General features: G+C 39.4%; 1 protein-coding gene across 24 annotated transcripts in view; it reads left to right on the forward strand.

Annotated features, from left to right (window-relative positions):
* ppfibp2b (PPFIA binding protein 2b) overlaps positions 1-18,618 on the forward strand; it is a 77,105-nt gene extending 58,487 nt beyond the window's left edge. For 5 of the 24 annotated variants that reach the window (XM_077595225.1, XM_077595229.1, XM_077595230.1 and 2 more), the window contains exons 17-30: positions 21-68; positions 2,426-2,588; positions 2,792-2,824; positions 3,860-3,892; positions 8,057-8,192; positions 8,300-8,422; positions 9,071-9,221; positions 9,580-9,691; positions 9,774-9,862; positions 10,905-11,027; positions 12,479-12,604; positions 12,677-12,865; positions 16,511-16,714; positions 18,231-18,615. In XM_077595225.1, the coding sequence (XP_077451351.1) occupies positions 21-68; positions 2,426-2,588; positions 2,792-2,824; positions 3,860-3,892; positions 8,057-8,192; positions 8,300-8,422; positions 9,071-9,221; positions 9,580-9,691; positions 9,774-9,862; positions 10,905-11,027; positions 12,479-12,604; positions 12,677-12,865; positions 16,511-16,714; positions 18,231-18,431 (1,731 nt within the window). In that variant the 3' untranslated portion in view covers positions 18,432-18,615. Of the gene's footprint in view, positions 1-20; positions 69-2,425; positions 2,589-2,791; positions 2,825-3,859; positions 3,893-8,056; positions 8,193-8,299; positions 8,423-9,070; positions 9,222-9,579; positions 9,692-9,773; positions 9,863-10,904; positions 11,028-12,478; positions 12,605-12,676; positions 12,866-16,510; positions 16,715-16,799; positions 17,278-18,230 lie in introns of those variants that run through there. The other 19 variants (XM_077595221.1, XM_077595223.1, XM_077595222.1 and 16 more) reach the window with 10 other exon arrangements.
* Positions 18,619-19,770: the final 1,152 nt, after the last annotated feature.

Consider the following 19,770-nt stretch of genomic DNA (forward strand, 5'->3'; position numbering starts at 1 on the left):
TGTATCTGTGTGGTTGTTAGTGTGTAGAGATCCTGCCAGATGAAAATGAATCAGACATAGCGGGAGAGGTATTTATCTGCTGCATGACATAACACAATCTAACACAGTGCTTTATAAACAAACAGAATATACATTTGTTCATTGCAAAACACAAAAGAGCAATTTACACTATCAGGTCTGTGAGCTCTGAGAGAAGGCAAGTTATTCCTGCATTTGTTGTGCAAGAATGCCCTGGGACATATTATGCACGACTTAAGGTCATGTGTGTTTCATGTTCCTATGGCTTAAGTTCCTCCTTTCAAGTTTCTCAAAAATAAAAATGATATACAAAATATTTCGTCATGCTAAAAATGGACTAACCTAACCGTGCACTCCGACACTGTCCGTTTGAAACAGGAAAAGTGAATGTTTATTCATAAAATGAGAGACAAAATGAGTTGAGTTTAGAGTCAGTTAAAACCATGGCAGAACTAATGGATGAATTCAGGTATTTCTTACATAGCTTATACTGCACCCACATACTGTACACGTTCCATCTCATGTTATTAGATGTATTAAACTTTTTATATATCTATTTTTACATTAACAAATCATGGGGAATTCTGTTTGTACTTAACTGTACAATCCATGATCTTGTTTGTGATCTTATATGCACACACACATGAAGTAGCTGTCAAAAATGCTTAGCGTCAAAGTTTCCTCCCAGCTCTTTTTTTCCAGTTGGCCTTTTTCCTGTTATTTCTTCATAGCCCCGATGACTTTGATGCCGCATCCCACATGCAACCTTCTCGTTATGCAACAGAACAAAGTACAACATCGAATCATCGTCACGATCAAATGGGACGTGTTGTTCGCTGACCAAAGGCGAACACTTGACGTATATTTACCGTCATCAGAATTAACATAAGAGCATATTAACCACACATCGTAAAGAAAGATACAGCAATGTGAAAAAAGTGTTTGCCCTTTCCCAATATATTTACCTTACTTCATCAAACTAATTTAAATATTAGTCAAAGGCAACACAGATAAACAAAATGCAGCTTTTATTTGAATGTTTTTCTAGCTTCTGTGGAAGTTTTTTTTTTTAAGGACCACTGGATTCGTTGTTTATCAAAATCACTTTTAATAGGGAATAATGTGTTTTAGATATTTTCCAATGTCCAAAGAACTGCTAGCATCAATTGCCTCAATTAAGTTTTCATGAATCCACCATACAAAAAGAGCCTGGTTAATATTGGCATTCATGTCATAGTTCGAAAATAAATACCATTGTTGAGCAAAAAACAACATTTAGGGCCAACTCATTTGCCAGAACTCATCTGGTCTTTTCCAATCCGTTTGGGAAAATACTGGTCTGACGAAAGAATGCTCCAACTTATTGGAAGCTGTGTGCTATTGAAGCTGGTGTTAAAGTAAAACTAAATTCTAGAAAAATAATATAAAATCAGCAGAGCGGCCCGGCTGCTTGAGTGGTTAGCACGTCGGCCTCACAGCTCTGGGGTGATGGGTTCAAATCCAGGTTGGTCCACCAGTGTGGAGTTTGCATGTTTGGCTGCATGGGTTTTCTCCGGGTACTCCGGTTTCCTCCCACATTCCAAAAACATGCATGGTTGGCTGATTGGATACTCTAAATTGCCCCTAGGTATGAGTGTGAGCGTGAATGGTTGTCCGTCTCCTCGTGCCCTGTGATCGGCTGGCCACCGCTTCAGGGTTTCCCCCGCTCTGGCCTGAAGTCAGCTGTGATAGGCTCCAGCACCCCCCGCGACTCTAGTGAGGATAAAGCAGTTCAGAAAATGAATGAATGAAATCAGCAGTAAAATATGGGTGCAGGTAATGTAATTATGTATTATGCTGTTTAACTGCCTTAGCGCCTGTAAGACTTGCTGCTATAAATGGAACCAGAAATTCTGCTATCCACAAAAAAAAATCCTGGAGCAAAATGTCTGTGCATTTGTTTGTAGTCTCTGAAATAAACTTGGGTTTTGTAGGAAGTCCACCTCTTAATGTATGGACGTTGGAGTGGACCAGTCCAAGTCCTGACCAAAAATATTTGCTCTGTGATGACCGAAAAATGTGGTTAATGCTCAAAACCAGACTGGTCCATAGTGGTGGAAATTCTACAAGACTTGATGGCAGTTGACGCATTGAAGGCTAATATGCTTAAATTTAGGGGGAATCATTTTTCCACTCAGTTGATGAGTTCCAATTTTTTTCTTCAATTAAGCGCTACATTTTGTTTGTTTTCTCTTTGACTAATAAATTAAGTTGTTAGATCATGTAAAATCTGGAATTGGGCAAACACTTTTCCCACATCACTTTACATAAACTTCATCTTGAAAACCGTTTGATCTTGCAGTATATAAATTCACTCAATTGGGAGTATGAGTTATAAAACGAAACAAACGCATTTGTCTTTGGTCAGAATCCCCACATGGAGCTGAGCAAATACCAGACGCTACCAGGAAAGTTGAGTCGAAGAAGTGAGCTCAGAAGTAAGCTGAATGATGACAGAGAAATGGAAGAGGAGTATTTATCTCCTGGAATACTTTCACCTCTCCATAGCCATGACCAAGACTACAGTCAAAGTGAGTTTCTATCTTTTGGTTTCATTTAGTCTGTTTCCTGTCTAGCAACTTGATGATCTACTCAATATTTTAAAATAAAAACTACAATGGTGATGAGCCTGTCGCTTACCTGTGGCTTCAACTTCAGCTTTTTTTGTGCCTTCTCTCTTTTGCCTGCTCTACTTTTGGATTTGTCCATTTCCCTGTCTTTTTTCTGGCTCCAGTTCGCTTCAGGAGTGCCAGTGTTCCAGTTTTAGGTACTGAATGCTCACACAGAAGTTTAGTTAGCCATATTAGAAATCATTCTGACATCTCAATTTTAACTCCTAATTCACTCCATATGTTTTACTGGCTGAGGATACATTCAAAGGGATGAGGTGTATATATTTGTTTTCACGTCAAAGACCTACAAAATAGTCTTTCGGCTACACATTTAAGAAGACTCAGCGAAAATACCTGAGTCTCCTTCAACAAGGGTGAGCTTGAAGCTAGAGGTTCCTCATGAGCTCTTTGATGGGACGACCACTTTATGCTTACAAGTGTGCACTTCATCTTTACCCAAGTATAAATAGTAAACTAAAATCATGTGATGTTATATCCTGCTAGCTTACAATGCATAATGTAGCATTATCGTTGCAGACGAGATTAGACAAATACAAAGTAGTAAACATTCCACTGTTTACATATACATTTCCGGAGTTATTCAAGTACTGAACGTTTTTGAGTTTCTTCCAGCACCCCCTTGTTAACCTCCTAGGACCTGGCGTCCACATGTGTGGACATCACAGTTTTGGGTGCCACAAGACTACAATGTTAAATTTTGGACTGCAAGGGCCTGGCGTCCACTTAGGATGTGGACATCATTTTTCTCAGAAACTACATCATGTAAAAAGATAATTCTTTGTTTTTACACTCATCAGGTCCCAATTAGCCTAAATATCAAATAGAAAATAAAAATGCATGGCTTGCAAGAGTTTGGGTCTTAGGCGGTTAAACTAGTAATCTTTTAGACCATGAATATGATTGAGCAGACAAATTAAGTACAAACGGTACATGAGCAGTTCATTATACTAAATAGTCCTATTCCCACAAGAACATGACCATTGTAGACACACACTATTTGTTTACTCGTATCGATGCATACTCGTGGACGAAACCTTATTTAAAATTTTTGAGCGTTTTTTTGTTTTATTTATTATTTGTTTGTTTTAATCAAGTGAGCAACACTGGACATTTGGAATGTGACTAATTCCTGCTTCTGTTTTCTTCTCACAATTCACTAACCTGGCCAGGATCTCCTGGAAAGTATGATATTTACTATACTGGTGGGTATTGTACAATTATCTAGATATCTCTGGTACTTTATTTTCCTTGCCTATAAGCTGCACCTTCAATAGATGGCCTATTTTAAAACTGTTTATATAGGATTTATTATTACATGTATGTATGGGTGTGTGTGCATGCATGCGCGCGTGTGTGTATATATGTGTGTATGTATATACAGTAATACCTCGACATATGAGTGCCCCGACATACAATCAATTTGAGATACGAGTAAAATTTCGAGCAAATATTTATCTTGAAATACGAGACAAATTTTGATATACGAGCATACAGCGGACGTGGGAGGCTCCTCATACGGACATCATGGGCACTATCTTTCCCGTCGCAACTCCCTCATGTAATGTCTCTACGAGCACTGGGCGGAGACTTTTTGCACCAGTGAATCGTAATATAACATAAACACTTTTAAATGAACTTGGATTACGATGCAGACACACTCAAAAATAAGTTTAATCTAACCTTAGCTGTTTGCCCCGCCTCCACCCTGACTTTCTCTATTGATGGGCTGTTTGCTTTTGTATTCCTTTCAAAATATTCCGAAAATGATGCACACAAATGTCCTCACAATAGGATAACGCACGACCACTTGCCAACGAGAAGTAATATATACTCCTAGTACTAGCGATCGCTACGCCATTCGCGCTGAGTGACGGGGAAAAAAAACACTGAAAGGAATGGACCGCTCCGCCCAGTGCTCGTAGATATCTGTTATGCACGAAAGAGATGCGGCAAAAAAGACAGTGCGCTACAATGATAAACAGCCTCTCATGTCTTGGCCACCTGGCTTTCTCGTATCTCGAAATTTTTCTCATATCTAGAGATAATTATTTGCTCGAAATTTTACTCGTATCTCGAAATGCTCGTATGTCGGGGTGCTCGTATGTCGAGGTACCACTGTATATACTACTTTTTGTTGGCAAGTGGTCGTGCGTCATCCTATTGTGAGGACATTTGTGTGCATCATTTTCGGAATATTTTGAAGGGAAGACAAAAGCAAACAACCCTTGATAGGTTCCTTTTAGCTGCAGCTGAAAGTCAGGGTGGAGGTGGGGCAAATAGAGACAACCCGGGAGAAGAAAGGTATAAAAATGTAAAACAAAATTAGAATTAAGTTTAGTGTAACATACCTGTCAACCTCTGCCGATAACTGCCCTTACGACTTGTACGCTGTTTGTAAGGTTTTTTGGGGGTTTGTGAGGGGAATCAATAATCATTTATAAGGGCAGTTATCGGCAGAGGTTGACAGGTATGGTGTAAGGTTAGATTAAACTTATTTTTGAGTGTGTCTGTATCGTAATCCAAGTTCATTTAAATTTGTTTGTTATGTTACGAGCGTGTTGCCGTGCAAAAAGTCTCTCTTTCGCTCTCTCTCTCTGTCCCCCTCTCTCTCTCACCCTCTGCGAAATCCGTCTAATTCTAGTACTATTAAACATTAAAACCACTAGTTATTTGTTACTCTGTTAATAGATGGCGAATTGGAACAAATAAAAATGTTTATCCAATCCAATATCCTGTTTTGGTGTTTTTCAGAGGGTTGGAAAAAATTAATTTGTTTTTAGTTCATTTCTATGGGAAACGTTCATTTGAGATGCGAGTAAATCGACATAGGAGCTCAGTCCCGGAACGTATTAAGCTCATATCTCGAGGTACCACTATATATGTATGTGTAGCCACCCGATGGTGCAGTGGTTTATCCACCTGACTTGGTGCGGGCAGTCTGGGCTCGATTCGCACTCGGTGGCAGTGTGAATGGTTGTCTGTCTCTCTGTATGTCGTACGACTGACTGGAGACCGCTCTAGGTTGTAGTCTGCCTTTCACCGGAAGACAGTTGGTTTAGGCTCCAGCAACCCCCACAATCCTTTCGAAGATGGGCAGTATGGAAGATGAATGAATGATGTTTTCTTCTTCGCTTTGCTTCTATACTAATAATTATCAGTGAAATGATGAAGTCTCACAGGTAGTCGTCTACCTAATTCTCCACCCAAATGTATGACTGTCTTTGTCTAAAGCAATTTTCTTATGCATTGCATGTTGCTCCAATCTTAATTTCCTCCTTACTCTACTACTCTCTATCGCCTTTGTTGCTTTGCCTGTCTCACAGTCCGTCTATCTTTCCAGCTCTCCATCTCTCCTCTCTCATCTCGTATATCTTCATCAGGGTGGGACAAAAATATTATAGGAGCTGCAATCTGACTGAAACTGAGACCTGGAATGCACTCCTATACTGATACATAGACATGAATACACTGTATATACATATACTTTCATTCATTCATTCTGGGGCCCAAATCGAGCACGGTAACATCCTAGAGCCATACATTTGCAATTGTTTGTTCAAAACCGCATTCAAATCGGATGTACGGGGTTATCTCCATTTTGTCCGATGTTAATGGACAAACACTGACCCACACACACATTCTCAGAAATAGTACAAAATAAATATATTGCATATGTATGTGTGTGTATATAAAGCAACAAAAGGAATCTAACAGACAATCTGGAATTATTTAATAAAGTATTCATGGACAAAATATAATTAACATCAGTCTGTGATTCAGATATTTCTTAGGCCAACAGAGAAGGCCTTGAAGGCCCCGACGGCACACCACTGATATATATATATATATATATATATATATATATATATATATATATATATATATATATATATATATATATATATATATATATATATATATATATATATATACAGTGGTACCTCGACATACGATCGTAATCCGGGGTTCTTTTTCCTCGACAACGCACACGAAAACGGAACAAACAAATTTAAATTAACTTGGATTAATATATACAGACACACTCAAACATACGTTTAATGTAACTTTACACAAAACTGAATTCTAATTTTGTTTTAATCTTCTTTTACCTTCGTTCTGGCCGGGTTAGTTGTTTGCCACGCCTCCACCCTCATGTTCGCTATCGATGGGCTGTTTGCTGTTGTACTATTCCCTTCAAAATATTCTGAAAATGATGCACAAAAATGTCCTCAATATAGGATAACGCACGACCACTTGCCAACAAGAAGCAGTCTTGTATCAGCGATCGCTCCGCTGCTCATAAGAACATCAAGGGCACTGGCTCGAAACTCCTTTTTTGTAGCATCTCTGGTCGCAACCGCTTTGAACGGCGCCTATGAGAGTGTTGCGACTAGAGATACTACAAAGGGGGAGTTGCGAGCCAGTGCCCCTGATGTTCTTATGAGCAGCGAATGAGAAGTAATACAATACTCCTCGTATTAGAAAATAAGGCAACAGCTGAGCTTACCCACGTATTGATTGTGGGTAATGAAGTTTTATTCTGAGAAAGAGTGCCATTGTCTATCGGCGTTGTGTGCACGAGTATACTTCATTACCCAGAAAGCCCTCTTTTTGCCCGCGCATGCGCATTGTGCGTTTCCTGGTCGACGAAACTAGTCTGAATAAATCGTTCAGTCCTCGTAGATATAGTAGTTATACACGAAAGAGATGCGGCAAAAAAAGACAGTGCGCTACAATGATAAACAGCCTCTTATGTCATGGCCATCTGGCTTCGTCGCATCTCGAAATTTTAATTGTATTGTGAGCGAATTATTCGATTGAAATTTTCGTCGTAACACGAGCATGTTGTATCACGAGGTACCACTGTATATATATATATATATATATATATATATATATATATATATATATATATATATATATATATATATACACATACACAGTGGTACCTCGTGATACAACATGCTCGTGTTACGACGAAAAAACTTTTTACGGATGGACATTCAAGGGATGACCTTCTTAAGATAGTAGTTACACCATTTATATATATATATATATATATATATATAAATAAATGGTTTAACTACTATCTTAAGAAGGTCATCCCTTGAATGTCCATCCGTAAAAAGTTTTTTAAATAGTATTTTTCTGCTTCAAGGCTATAATGCATAATGTACCCTGCGGGTATATATATTGGGACGGTTGGACATATACTGCAAATGATATTGAGATCAATACTATTCATGAAAAGGTTTGCATGTATAGGACTCTTAACAGACCAAACTCTGAAAAAGAAGAAACTTGCAAGTAATATGCCATCATGCAAGCAGTGTAATTAATATTTTTAACCATTTTTTGTCTGATAGAATGTTCGGAGCAGCTAGAAGAGTGTATATTATCAGATCAGTCTCCGTTGTCCTCTGAATTGGACTCTGGACAGCGTTCTCCTATTTCAACAGAAAACAGGAAAAGTCAAAGAGGACTAAAGAAACTTTGGGGGTTGTAAGTAATTACAAGAAAACATAGCTGCTGCACATTTTGCTTTTTTTTTTTTTTACAGTTCGTGCCTTTCTTTACGTTTTTTTGTATGTGGGCTTTGCTCTTTGCAGAATTCGTCGTAGCCAATCAGGGATTGCAGTCCAGATAAATGATCCGGAGCTTGGCGATTTCAAGAGGGGGGGCACAAGAGCCACAGCTGCACCAAGACTTGGACTACGTTCAGGGAAAATTCGGTATGAAAGATATACATTCATTAAAGAATTAAATACCATAATTTCTTTACCAATTTCGTCATACGCAGTTTCTGGGTGTGATGACAATTAGGCTTTTGTTGTTGATGATGACGACAGGGCCTATGTCCGATTATTATTATTATTATTCTACACTGGGCAGCCCGGTGGCTGAGGGGTTAGCGCGTTGGCCTCACAGTGGGGGTCCTGGGTTCAAATTCAGGTCGGTCCAGCTGTCTGGAGTTTGAAAATTCTCTGCGTGGTTTTCCTCCGGGTAGTCCGGTTTCCTCCCACATTCCAAAAACCCACGGGGTAGGCAGGTTGAAAAATCTAAATTGCCCCTAGGTATGAGTGTGAGCATGAATGGTTATCCATCTCCTCGTACCATGCAATTGGCTGGCCACCAATTCACGGTGTCCCCCCTGCCTGGTGGCCGTAGTTGGCTGGGATAGGCTCCAGCACCCACCGCGATGCTTGTGAGAATAAGTGGTATGGAAAATGAATATATTAATACTATTTTATTATATATTAGTTGTTTTCAAAACTTAATCGCTAAACTGCCTTTCATTCTTCAGGAAACTACAATTATTTCAATAGCGTCATGATCCAGTACCACAACTTTTTTCTTTATTTCTTCAATTTGAATCACAGAGAGCTGAAATTGCCTTTTTCTAAGTGGAATACAGAGCAGGTGTGTGAGTGGCTTGAAGACATTGGACTCGGCCAGTACGCTATCCTGGCTCACCAGTGGGTCACCAGCGGTCAGACGCTACTTTCAGCCTCCCCCCAGGACCTAGAAAAGGTACACACATTGTTTTCTGAAAGATCTGCTTGGTTAGCCGTCAGACCAGTCTTCTGCAGAGCGTGTTAATTGTTTTTAGTTGTACACGTCTCTTCACTGTTGTTGTCTGTCTGTCTACTTGGTATTTAGTAACACCTGTCCCTGATTTTCAGCCTGCACTTTAGTTCCGCCTTCAAAAATGTCATGTCATCTCCCTCAAAAGACCAAGTAAATGAAGCATAGGGAGCTACGCTTCATCTACTTGGTCTTTTTCATCAAGATGCATTTTTTTTTCTTTTGAAGGTGCAGTTTTAATGTGTTAACCATCAAATACACTTATGACCCAAAATTGACTTCCACCCTTTTTACCTCGTTCTAGGAAATGGGAATGAAAAATCCATTGCACAGGAAGAAACTGCATTTAACAATCAAGACATTTAGTAGCAAGCGCAACGAGAAGTCTGCAGAACTCGATTATCTCTGGGTCACTCGTATGTACTGTATAAAATAACCGAGATTTTTAAAATTTGTGACAATAATACGTGAAAATGAATGTGATATTTTGTCCCAAAGGCTGGCTGGATGATATCGGCCTTCCACAGTACAAGGACCAATTTAATGAAGGAAGAGTGGATGGACAGATGTTACAGTACCTTACTGTGGTAAGTTTAAAGAAAGATAAGTTAGACCTCGGGTATATCCTCAATCTATGATATTTTGACTTGCTCGTTTGACGCCCATGCCTTGTCTGGCATTTAGTTCCCAGACCCATAATTTCTGTTTCGCTAGTGCGTATTGCGTTGATGTTGTTGCGGCTGCTATTCCTCACTTCGTGGCGGCCTTTACTGGTAATAAACACACACACAGACATGGCAGCACCAATGCAAATTTAACCCCTGAACCCTCGGTTGCCTTGCCGCTATTCAAATAAACTCTAATTGTACATTCAATAACACATCAACATAAGTTCTAAGAATCATCAATATGTTTCTCAATACTGTATTCATTCACATATAAGCCACCCCGCCCGCGTATAAGCCGCACCCTTAAAATTGTCTTAAAATAGTTGAATTTTACAATTTCTCGTGTACAAGCCGGCCCTTGATTCACAATTTTCACCTCAATATTCATAGTTTTAATAGGGAGTACAAATGTGTTACTTTGAAGGGAAAATCTTGAGAAAATCATCACAAAAGGTATTTCTGAGATACTGTAGAAATCAAATGCACATTTTTAGCGTCAATATCGTAAGGAATGAATTAATCCAGTAATGGTTGTTTTCTTACTGCAAAACAGAAAATAACCAACAAATAGTAAATGTTACTTTGCCGACATCTACTGGTGAAAATAAGTATATCTAGTCTTGTGAGCATATAAGCCGTACCTGTGATTCAGTCATTTTTTGAGCCTTATATGTTAGAAAATACGGTAAATATAGGGTTAGAATAGATCATTTTGACTTTGTTCCTTCTTTAGTATATCTATATTAGTCTGATTAAATAAAGTTCTATGTTCTTGCATTTTTATTTTTTTTTACACTTTTATTACAAATAAATATCGGCTCAAGATATCGGTTTTTGGTCTCCTCTAACTACTAATAATCGGTATTGGTCCTCAAAAACCCATATCGGTTGATCACTATTAGAGAGCAGTCGGTTCTCATGTCTTTATGTTCTACTTGTCTATCCACCTTGTTTGTCTCAGAATGACCTGTTAGTCCTAAAAGTGACCAGCCAGCTGCATCATCTCAGCATCAAGTGTGCAATTCATGTTCTACATGTTAACAAGTTCAACCCTTTTTGCCTCAAGCGCAGACCCGGCACTGAGGTCAGTAAGAAAGAGGTGTATATTGCATATATTTTACATAATACGCTGATGTGTACATTATTCCAATATTATTTTGGTTCAAGTACTATTCGCGCTTCTTTTTTCCTGAGCATACATGCTCAAAAATGAAGCATTTGTTTTCTATACATTTTCAGAGACTTGATGCAAGCATGAGTAAATATGTCCACATAGAATTTGGTGTTGATTCATTGGTCATCTACTTCTAAATCTGATGACATCCCCTGATATAAACCCCCAAAAGGGCAATGTAAACCTCAAAACAATGAGTACCGTATTTTCACGACTATAAGGCGCACATAAAAGTCTAAATTTTTCTCCAAAATAGACAGGGCGCCTTAATATCCAGTGCGCTTTATATATGGACCAATACTAAAATTGTTATCACGATAAAATCAAATAAATCAGTCGATAGGACAACTACGGCAAGCAGCCCCCGACTCTACTATTCCCGTAGATAAAGTACTGCGCAGTGACTGCTGGGATATCGAGTTCTTAATACACCCAGTTCTTCAATACACCCAGTATGACGTCGCGCGAGCACGCTAATTTGGTGCTTGCCATCATTTCGGCTATATTTACAAAGGTAATGTTGGCGTCAACAGAGCATTCAAAGCTAGACTGTGAACTATATATATATATATATATATATATATATATATATATATACAACTACGCCAAGCAGCCCCAGACTCTACTATTTCCCGTAGATAAAGTACTGCGCAGTCACTGCTGGGATATCGAGTTCTTAATACACCCAGTTCTTCAATACACCCAGTATTGAAGGCAACGGAAGCAAAACTATATATATATATATATATATATATATATATATATATATATATATATATATACACACATACATACATACATACATACACACACACACACACACATACATACATACATACATACACACACACACACACACAATATATATTAACTCGGAGCTTGCCGTCATTCCCGGAGGCTTGAGAACTACAAACGCTGGACCCGGCATTTTGGAAGACTCATTTGGGCAATTGTTTAATTCGGACACAGAAAATTAGGACTTTGATGGTTTTGTGGGTGTTGATGACATGAGTAAGTTGTAAAATGTCTAAATAAATTACAACCGAACTCAGTTTTGCTTCCGTTGCCTTTTTAAAAACGTGTTTTTAGCGTGTGGGTGTAGCGTGCAAGAACTATATTTCCCAGCAGTCACTGCGCACCGGAACCCGGAAATAGGCTGCTTCCGGTAGCCAGCGCTATTGCGTTTCGATGTTCATCCATATATAATATATAATATATATGCGTCTAAAAAAACGGTGCGTGCTTTGTGTGTTTAAAATACAGAAATAGCACTCGTTACTGACACTGCGGCTAAAAATACGATGCACCGAATAGTCGTGAAAATACGGTAAATACAGTTATTCTTTATGTTTATGATTCAGAACCATTTTACTCCCAATGAGGTCATCCAGTGGTCCAACCACAGAGTCATGGAGTGGTTAAGATCTGTGGATCTGGCAGAGTACGCCCCAAACTTGAGGGGAAGTGGAGTTCATGGTGGACTAATAGTGAGTTGGCTCATGCGGTCTGCTTTGACAAATAATTCAGGAATTGACTTCTCCTTCCTTCTTATCTGATAGATGCTGGAGCCTCGGTTTAATTCCGACTCACTGGCCATGCTACTTAACATCCCTCCTCAGAAAACGCTGCTGAGACGCTACTTAACCACCAATTTCAGCAACCTGGTGGGACCGCAGGCCCAGCAGGAGAAGCGAGACTACACAGAGGCAGTGAGCTACACACCCCTCAGCATCACAGCTAAAGTCAAGGTGAGTCATTAGGAGGCAAGTAAAGGAAATTCTGTAATTGATAGTAAAGACCAAAACACAATTGGATAAGATAAACCCATTTATGTTTCCTGCTACGAGGAAGGGAAAGCACTTTTATTTGCATGAGCTGTCATTGTGTCAGCTCAGTTTAAGCTGCACATATTTGCAACGTGATAAAGCAAGGCGGGAACTTCTCCGCTCCTCCTCATAGCTTGAAGGCTCAGCTGCAATCCCCACTGCTGTTCCTCCCAAGAAATGAAAGTAGCACACATGATTTTGACTCATTGTCCTGTATTTAACTTTTGATAATTTTCTTGCCAACCTCTGCCACAATTTTAAAAATGAACATTGAAAGATTATATTTCCACATTCCACACAATCATGTACAGACGTTCCCCTACTTACGAACATTCGAGTTGCGAACAACGGTACATACGAACATGTCTGCGCATATGGCATATGTCGAAAAATGTTCAGGAAGAGATGCTGTAAGTTCGTAAGTTTGATTTTGTATTGCGCGCCTTTTTCCGAGTAGTGCTTCTTTCCGCCGCTAATACCGATGCTTGGCGCTGTGAGAGCTCACCCAGCTTCCACATTCCTCTGGGAGGAAGAGGAGGAAGAAATGCCTGTCCCCATGAAGAAATCCGAGACGAAACTAAATAAAGCCATCGCACTCTTCGAGCAGCAAGACCCAAATATTGAGCGTTGCACAAAGGTTGCAAATCAATTGAATGATGCCATACAGTGCTACCTCATCATTTATGATGAAAAAAAGAAGAAAACTGTGCAATCGTCGTTAGATCGCTTCTTTCGGCCAGTTTCTAGTAAATCCTCCAAGGAAGATACTCATCAACCCTCATCTTCTTCTCCTCGACCCTCAACTTCTTCCTACATTGTTACGGAGGAGGAATTAACTTTTGAAGCCCATTCTAGCGACGACGAAGACCCTCTCATGATATAAAATCCTCCTCTTCTTCCTCCTCCTCCATCATCTCCTTAAGCATCGAGTACATCTTCCAAAAGTAAGTTAAACTTAATTTTAACTTACGAACGAATTCACTCTACGAACGATCGCTCGGAACGTAACTCGTTCGTTAGTAGGGGAGCGTCTGTATAATTATACAAATTTATTCATTGCTGTGCTTCACTCGTGCCCAAAAGCAGCTGCTCCCTTTTCTGTAAACATTTGATAAAATGAAGTAGAAATTCATGATTTACTTTGCACTTGCGGTGAGTACATTTCCATCATGTGCAATTCTACGGCTCGGCCCAGGAGGTTGGGATGAACTCTAATTTGCATGGAGCAATATGAATGCTGGTTTCATCTTTCATGGACCTTTTAATTTTGTATATATATTTTTTTGTATTTCATTTCGGGTTTATTTGATTCATATTGTTTTTTTCCTTGTTGTTTCAAGATTGTGAGTAGGTCATTTTCCTTTCATTGAAGGTAATTTAAAAAAGTCGACCCCAGCGATCTTTGCCTAAACTTTTTTTCCTTTTCAATGTGTAATGTACTAAATCGAACGTTACATTCACGTGTTTTGTCGCATAACAATGCGTCGCTCACAATACACCAAAATTCTGTTGTGTTCACACCGACAATTACCGTATTTTCTCACTTATTGACCGCCTCCGCGTATAAGCCACACCCTTAAAATGGCCTTAAAATCGTTGAATTGTACTATTTCTCTCGTATAAGACACCTCCTGATTCACAATTTTCACCTCCATATACGTATACATGGTTTTTAATAGGAGTACAAATGTGTTACTTTGAAGGGAAAATCTTAAGAAAAATCATTGCATTTGGTATTTCTGAGAAAATGTATGAATCGAAAGGTTCGTCTGCTGGTTTGCACATTCATTCCTAAAGGGTATTGCCTGCGCTTAGACAAATTCAAAAAGGAATTTACATGAGCAATAAAACCAGGAAGCGTGTCCGTAGCGGTCTTGTTCGTCATCCCTAGGTAAGATGGCGCCGCCCTGAGTAAGCAAAGGCAGGCCCAAGTAAGTGAGTTTTTTCACGTTTTATGCAAGATACGGTTTCTTTTTTTCTTGAATTTCATTGATAGACGTCAAAACAAATTTTGTTTAGCGTTTTATCTGTTTATCTTTTCTCTATTTTGAAATTAATGACGATGTTGACCGCAATGTCTTGCGTTATGGCGTTTTGTCTTTGTCAGCTTGCAGTTTCGTGCATGCCAAGTCTAATTTGTGTACATATAAGCCATACCCTTGATTCAGTCATCATTTTTTTAGTTACAAATACGCCTTATATGTGAGAATATACGATACGTCACCAAAAGTGGAAGTCCACGGAGCCCATGCAACGTCGGGTTCACGTAGTGTAAGAATAAGAAATATTACATTAAATTTGGTTTTTATGTGATAATTTCATGGCTTTTTTCTGCTAACCCATAAGTCTCACAATGTTTTGTGTTGATTAGTAATGATGCAGAAACTCTGATTATTTACATTCTAGTTAATGTTTTTATCTTCAGTCAAATTTTATAGATTTCTATTTGCCTTGTTAAAATTACATGAAAAATTGGGTGGTTAGTTTTTGTATTTTTATTTTTCCCATCAGCTAGGACAGATTAAAGCAATTCCCATTACAGTGTTACCTGTAGTTCATATCAATTGGCTCCAGAACATATTTTGTAACTTTGATTTTTCATAAGTTGAGCAGTACTTTATATGCAAATTTTCTAATTTGTTCCACCGTCCTCAAAAAATTACCAACTAAACCTTTTATAAACGATCAAAATGTGCCAATTTTGAATAAAAGTTGTGAGAAACACACAAAAATGAGGGGGGGAAAGAAAATGATTCATCAATGTATTAAAATGAATAACAAGCATTCAAAAACATTTCCTATTTGTGCAGGTGCTTAGGTGTAAAGCACACAACCACACATCTAAACAACTTCAAATTATGGTTTAAAATACTTAGCATCAAAGAGAACGCCAAAGGAATAACAGTCTCTCCATCTTGTTGTTCAGTACAAAGAGGCCATGCCAAGGGGTTGTCGCATTTAATGCTTCCTTCTGGTTCAATATCGCAGCGATAGGCGGTGGATTACGGCCGTCTTGCCTCGCGACATCTATCAAGCGCATCCCACTCATTTTTTTCACATCTGTTTTTCTTTGATGGATAACAGGGAATAAAGAGCAAGGTTGCTTTAACACCACAAAAAAACAAGATTTCTGTGACAACAAACTGTGTTGTGAGCCAATGGGGAGGCCAGCCGATTGTCGCAAGGTTGTCAGGCAAACATTTACTTTTTATTCCCAAAACATACAAAATAAATGGCATGGAGAATTGTTGTTGTCAAATAGCCAATGGGAGAGCAGCAAAGCGTAAAGGAGGAAATAAAGATGTACACAACACTATACTTTCAAAATAAAATAATGGATACAGGAAATGCATTGACGTTTTGGGAGATTTCGTAACTTGGCTCTGGTTTTGTATAGATTGGAACAGTAATTTGCATATTAAAGGGTTTCGTAACCTGAAAATTCCATATGTTGAGGTACCAAGGTTGTTTCAATGTATGAAAATGACTTGAGATAGAAGTGTCTTGAAATGTATCAAGCAGCACAGTGTAAAAGAATACCATTCTTTTTTTTTCTTTTCATTGCAGCCCAAAAAGTTGGGCTTCTCTAACTTAACACATTTACGGCGAAGGCGTCCTGATGAATCTACGGACTATGTTTGCCCCGTGAAGTCGGACGGTCCTCTGCTGGGACTTTCGACGGTAAACGGCGCCCAGATACAACACTACAACAACAACTTCAGAGGTCTCAGCCCTATCCTGGACAGAGAGGCCGATCACTCCGTGCACGAGGTAGACATCCATGAATCAGAAAGATCGTTAACGTCCTGATTTACCGCTAGCCAACCACAAACATTGTCCCTTCCTTTGCCTGCAGCCCTCTATAACTCACGTAATCCGACCCCTATCCTGTGCTCCTCAACAGTGTGAAATAGTGCCTTGACAAATGAAGAGATGCCTGTGTGCTGCCTGATGGCTCCAATCGCAGCCAGCAGTCATGATGGATCTAGTCCGCATCTTGTATTATTAGTCAGGTGCTTGACAAACCAGGCCTCAGTGTACAGACACTATTCCTAGTTTTAAGTAGTTGTATTAACTATTGTGCTCAAACAAAGTGACTTTATATTTATGTGACATCACTTGGGTAACATTTATACTTTTGATTTTCCATCTTAAATGCAATTCTATACGGTTATAATAAACTTGTGATATAGTTGCTTTTATCTTTACAAAATTGTATTTATTACACAATTGCAGTGATAAATAAGAGATAGAAGGCTGGCTTTGTTTTTTTTCTTTACTACAATGTTCTTATGTGGTACTAAATGACCTCCCATAATAAATTAATGAATTAACGATGTTTTCTTTTATATATATTTAAACAAATTTGAATTTATGATGAATTAATGTGCAAGTAATTTTTTTATATTTGGCTACAATACTGAAAATTAGCTTTCCCACATTAAAATGCTCACATTTGTTCTTTTTACACACCATTGGGACGGTCCGGCGGCCGAGTGATTGGCGAACCGGCCTCACAGTTTTGGGGTCAAGGTTTTGATCCCAGGTTGGTCCTCACTGTGTAGAGTAGGGGTGTCAAACCGGTCCTCAAAGGGCCGCAGTGGGTGCAGGTTTTCATTCCAACTCAACAAGAGGATACCTTTTGCAAGTGTAATCAGTTAATTAAAGTCAGGTGTTACTTATTTTGGAAGACACCTGATTGGTTAAAATGTCGGCACTGGATCGGTTGGAACAAAGACCAGGACCCACTGCGGCCCTCGGCGGAATCGGTTTGAGACCCATGGTGTAGAGTTTGCATGTTCTCGGGCTTGCGTGGGTTTTCTCCGGGTACTCTAGTTTCCTCCCAAATCCGAAAAACATGCATGGTAGGCTGATTGGACACTGGGTAGGATACTATTCACCTTTGGAGGCCAGTGAGATGAGAAGCTTCAGCCTTTAAGCCTCGCCAGTATCAGCAAATATAATTTAAATCTCTGAAGAAAATTTTCAGAGCTGCAGATTTGTTCTTTTAAAAAGCATTAAAGAGCTCTATTTCATCCCAAAAGAAAACCTGAGCTTTTTGAAATATATACTTGTGCCAGTAAAGTACAAAAAAAGTAGCAGTGCATTAAAAAAAATCCCATACTGACTGTTCCCAAAGCAGTGGACCTCAGCAAAACACATCCTCACTCCAGCCTCATCATCATCATCACTATCATATTAGCTGAGGAGGCTGCTCACTCACAGACACATTCATTATAATTCTCAACTATTTGTGCATGCTCGGATGGGTGCATGTGTGTTACAGTTGGGGATCACAAGGGACACTATGTTGGAAATTGGAGTTCTCTCTGAAAGCATCAACAACATGACAGTAAGCAGCAGCACACCTTTGACTTTCTTCATTGAAATCTGTGAAACATGGCTCACCAAGCTTTGCTTCCAGTACCTGCTCAACCACGATGAGGCACAGAAGGACCTGAGGCAATCCCAGATGGCGCTGGTTTGACATAATTTTGTGTGCAATAACACTTAGCCTGGAATAACGATACATTTCAATGAGCCAATGTAGTTGAAACAAAGTAATATAATATTATCCATCCATGTGGTCTCAGTTTGTCACTGTATAATAAATAAACCAGACAAGTGAACCTGTTTAGACCTCCAATGGAAAATAAATGGTGCCAATTCGTTACATACGGTCAGTGTGTTGTAGTGAATGTTGGGGTCCACATGGCCCAAAAAAATCCGTTATCACAGACCCAGAGATGATGTTACAAATGTTTCAACCCATCACATTGTGTATTGATTAAGGCAAAAAATATATATAACATGTCAAAGACTGGAGAATATTCTCTTTCCATGATAAGAAATCAATTCAGAGATAACTTAATATTATACCTGACAGGGAGACTATTTTGTTTCCTTGTGACGGCGTGGCAAAACCCTGCTTCCTAGAGTGCATAAGGAACTGGCATCCCACGTGAGAGCAGTTTAACAAATAGTCTGAGTGACTCGCTGTGACGACACAAGGGAACTCAAACATTATACAGTATTCTTTACCTTATCATTGTGGCGTACATTGGGCATCCCAGTGATCCCAGGAGCGAAGTTGTCTGGGGCTGTGGGCAGTGTTCCCTCTAAGCTGCGCGCGTGCGCAATTGCGCACTACTCTCGTCTTCTCTGCGCAGCAGCAATCATATGGCGCGCAGTAAAAAAAAAAAATCGGGATTTTTATTTTTTATTTTTTATTTTTTATTTTTTTTTATTTTTATTTTTTTTTACCCATGATGGCGCCGTTTAAGCGGCAGCCAGTGGCAGTAGCTCTGTCCACTTATGTTTTTCGTGTTTTACAGCATGTTTTACATGAAAAATGGACAGGTCGCCGAATGGACGTTCTGCCGAACGTTCATTCGGCGACCTGCCCGTCTGTCAAACGTCCGTCGGCGAAACGTCTTTAGGCGAATCATCCGAGTACCGATGATGTCGCTCACACTGGTACTCAGTGCGCTCAGGGAGGTTGACTTTCTGCTCAGACCAACAAAAAATTAGAGGGAACATTGGCTGTGGGCCCTGAGTGGGGTCACCCACTACAAACAGGTCCTAAGTGTCCTAAGGACAACTTAAAATGATTCCTATGATTAAATCAATAAATGAGGCAACATGGGTCCCTATTCTTTTGGGCAACCATCTGTGGGATGGACCAGATGGGTTAGGAATTTAGCGAGTTGGGCAGTAACTAAAGGCTTGGACCTCGGTGGTCCAATCAGTAGCCTGCTCTTAGGTGGTGACATTTCACCTCTTTAGTAGTAAAGTCTGAGTTAGTGTGAAAGGTTGAGAAGTTTCGA

The sequence above is a fragment of the Stigmatopora argus genome, chromosome 3 (genome assembly GCF_051989625.1).
Source record: "Stigmatopora argus isolate UIUO_Sarg chromosome 3, RoL_Sarg_1.0, whole genome shotgun sequence".
NCBI lineage: Eukaryota > Metazoa > Chordata > Actinopteri > Syngnathiformes > Syngnathidae > Stigmatopora > Stigmatopora argus.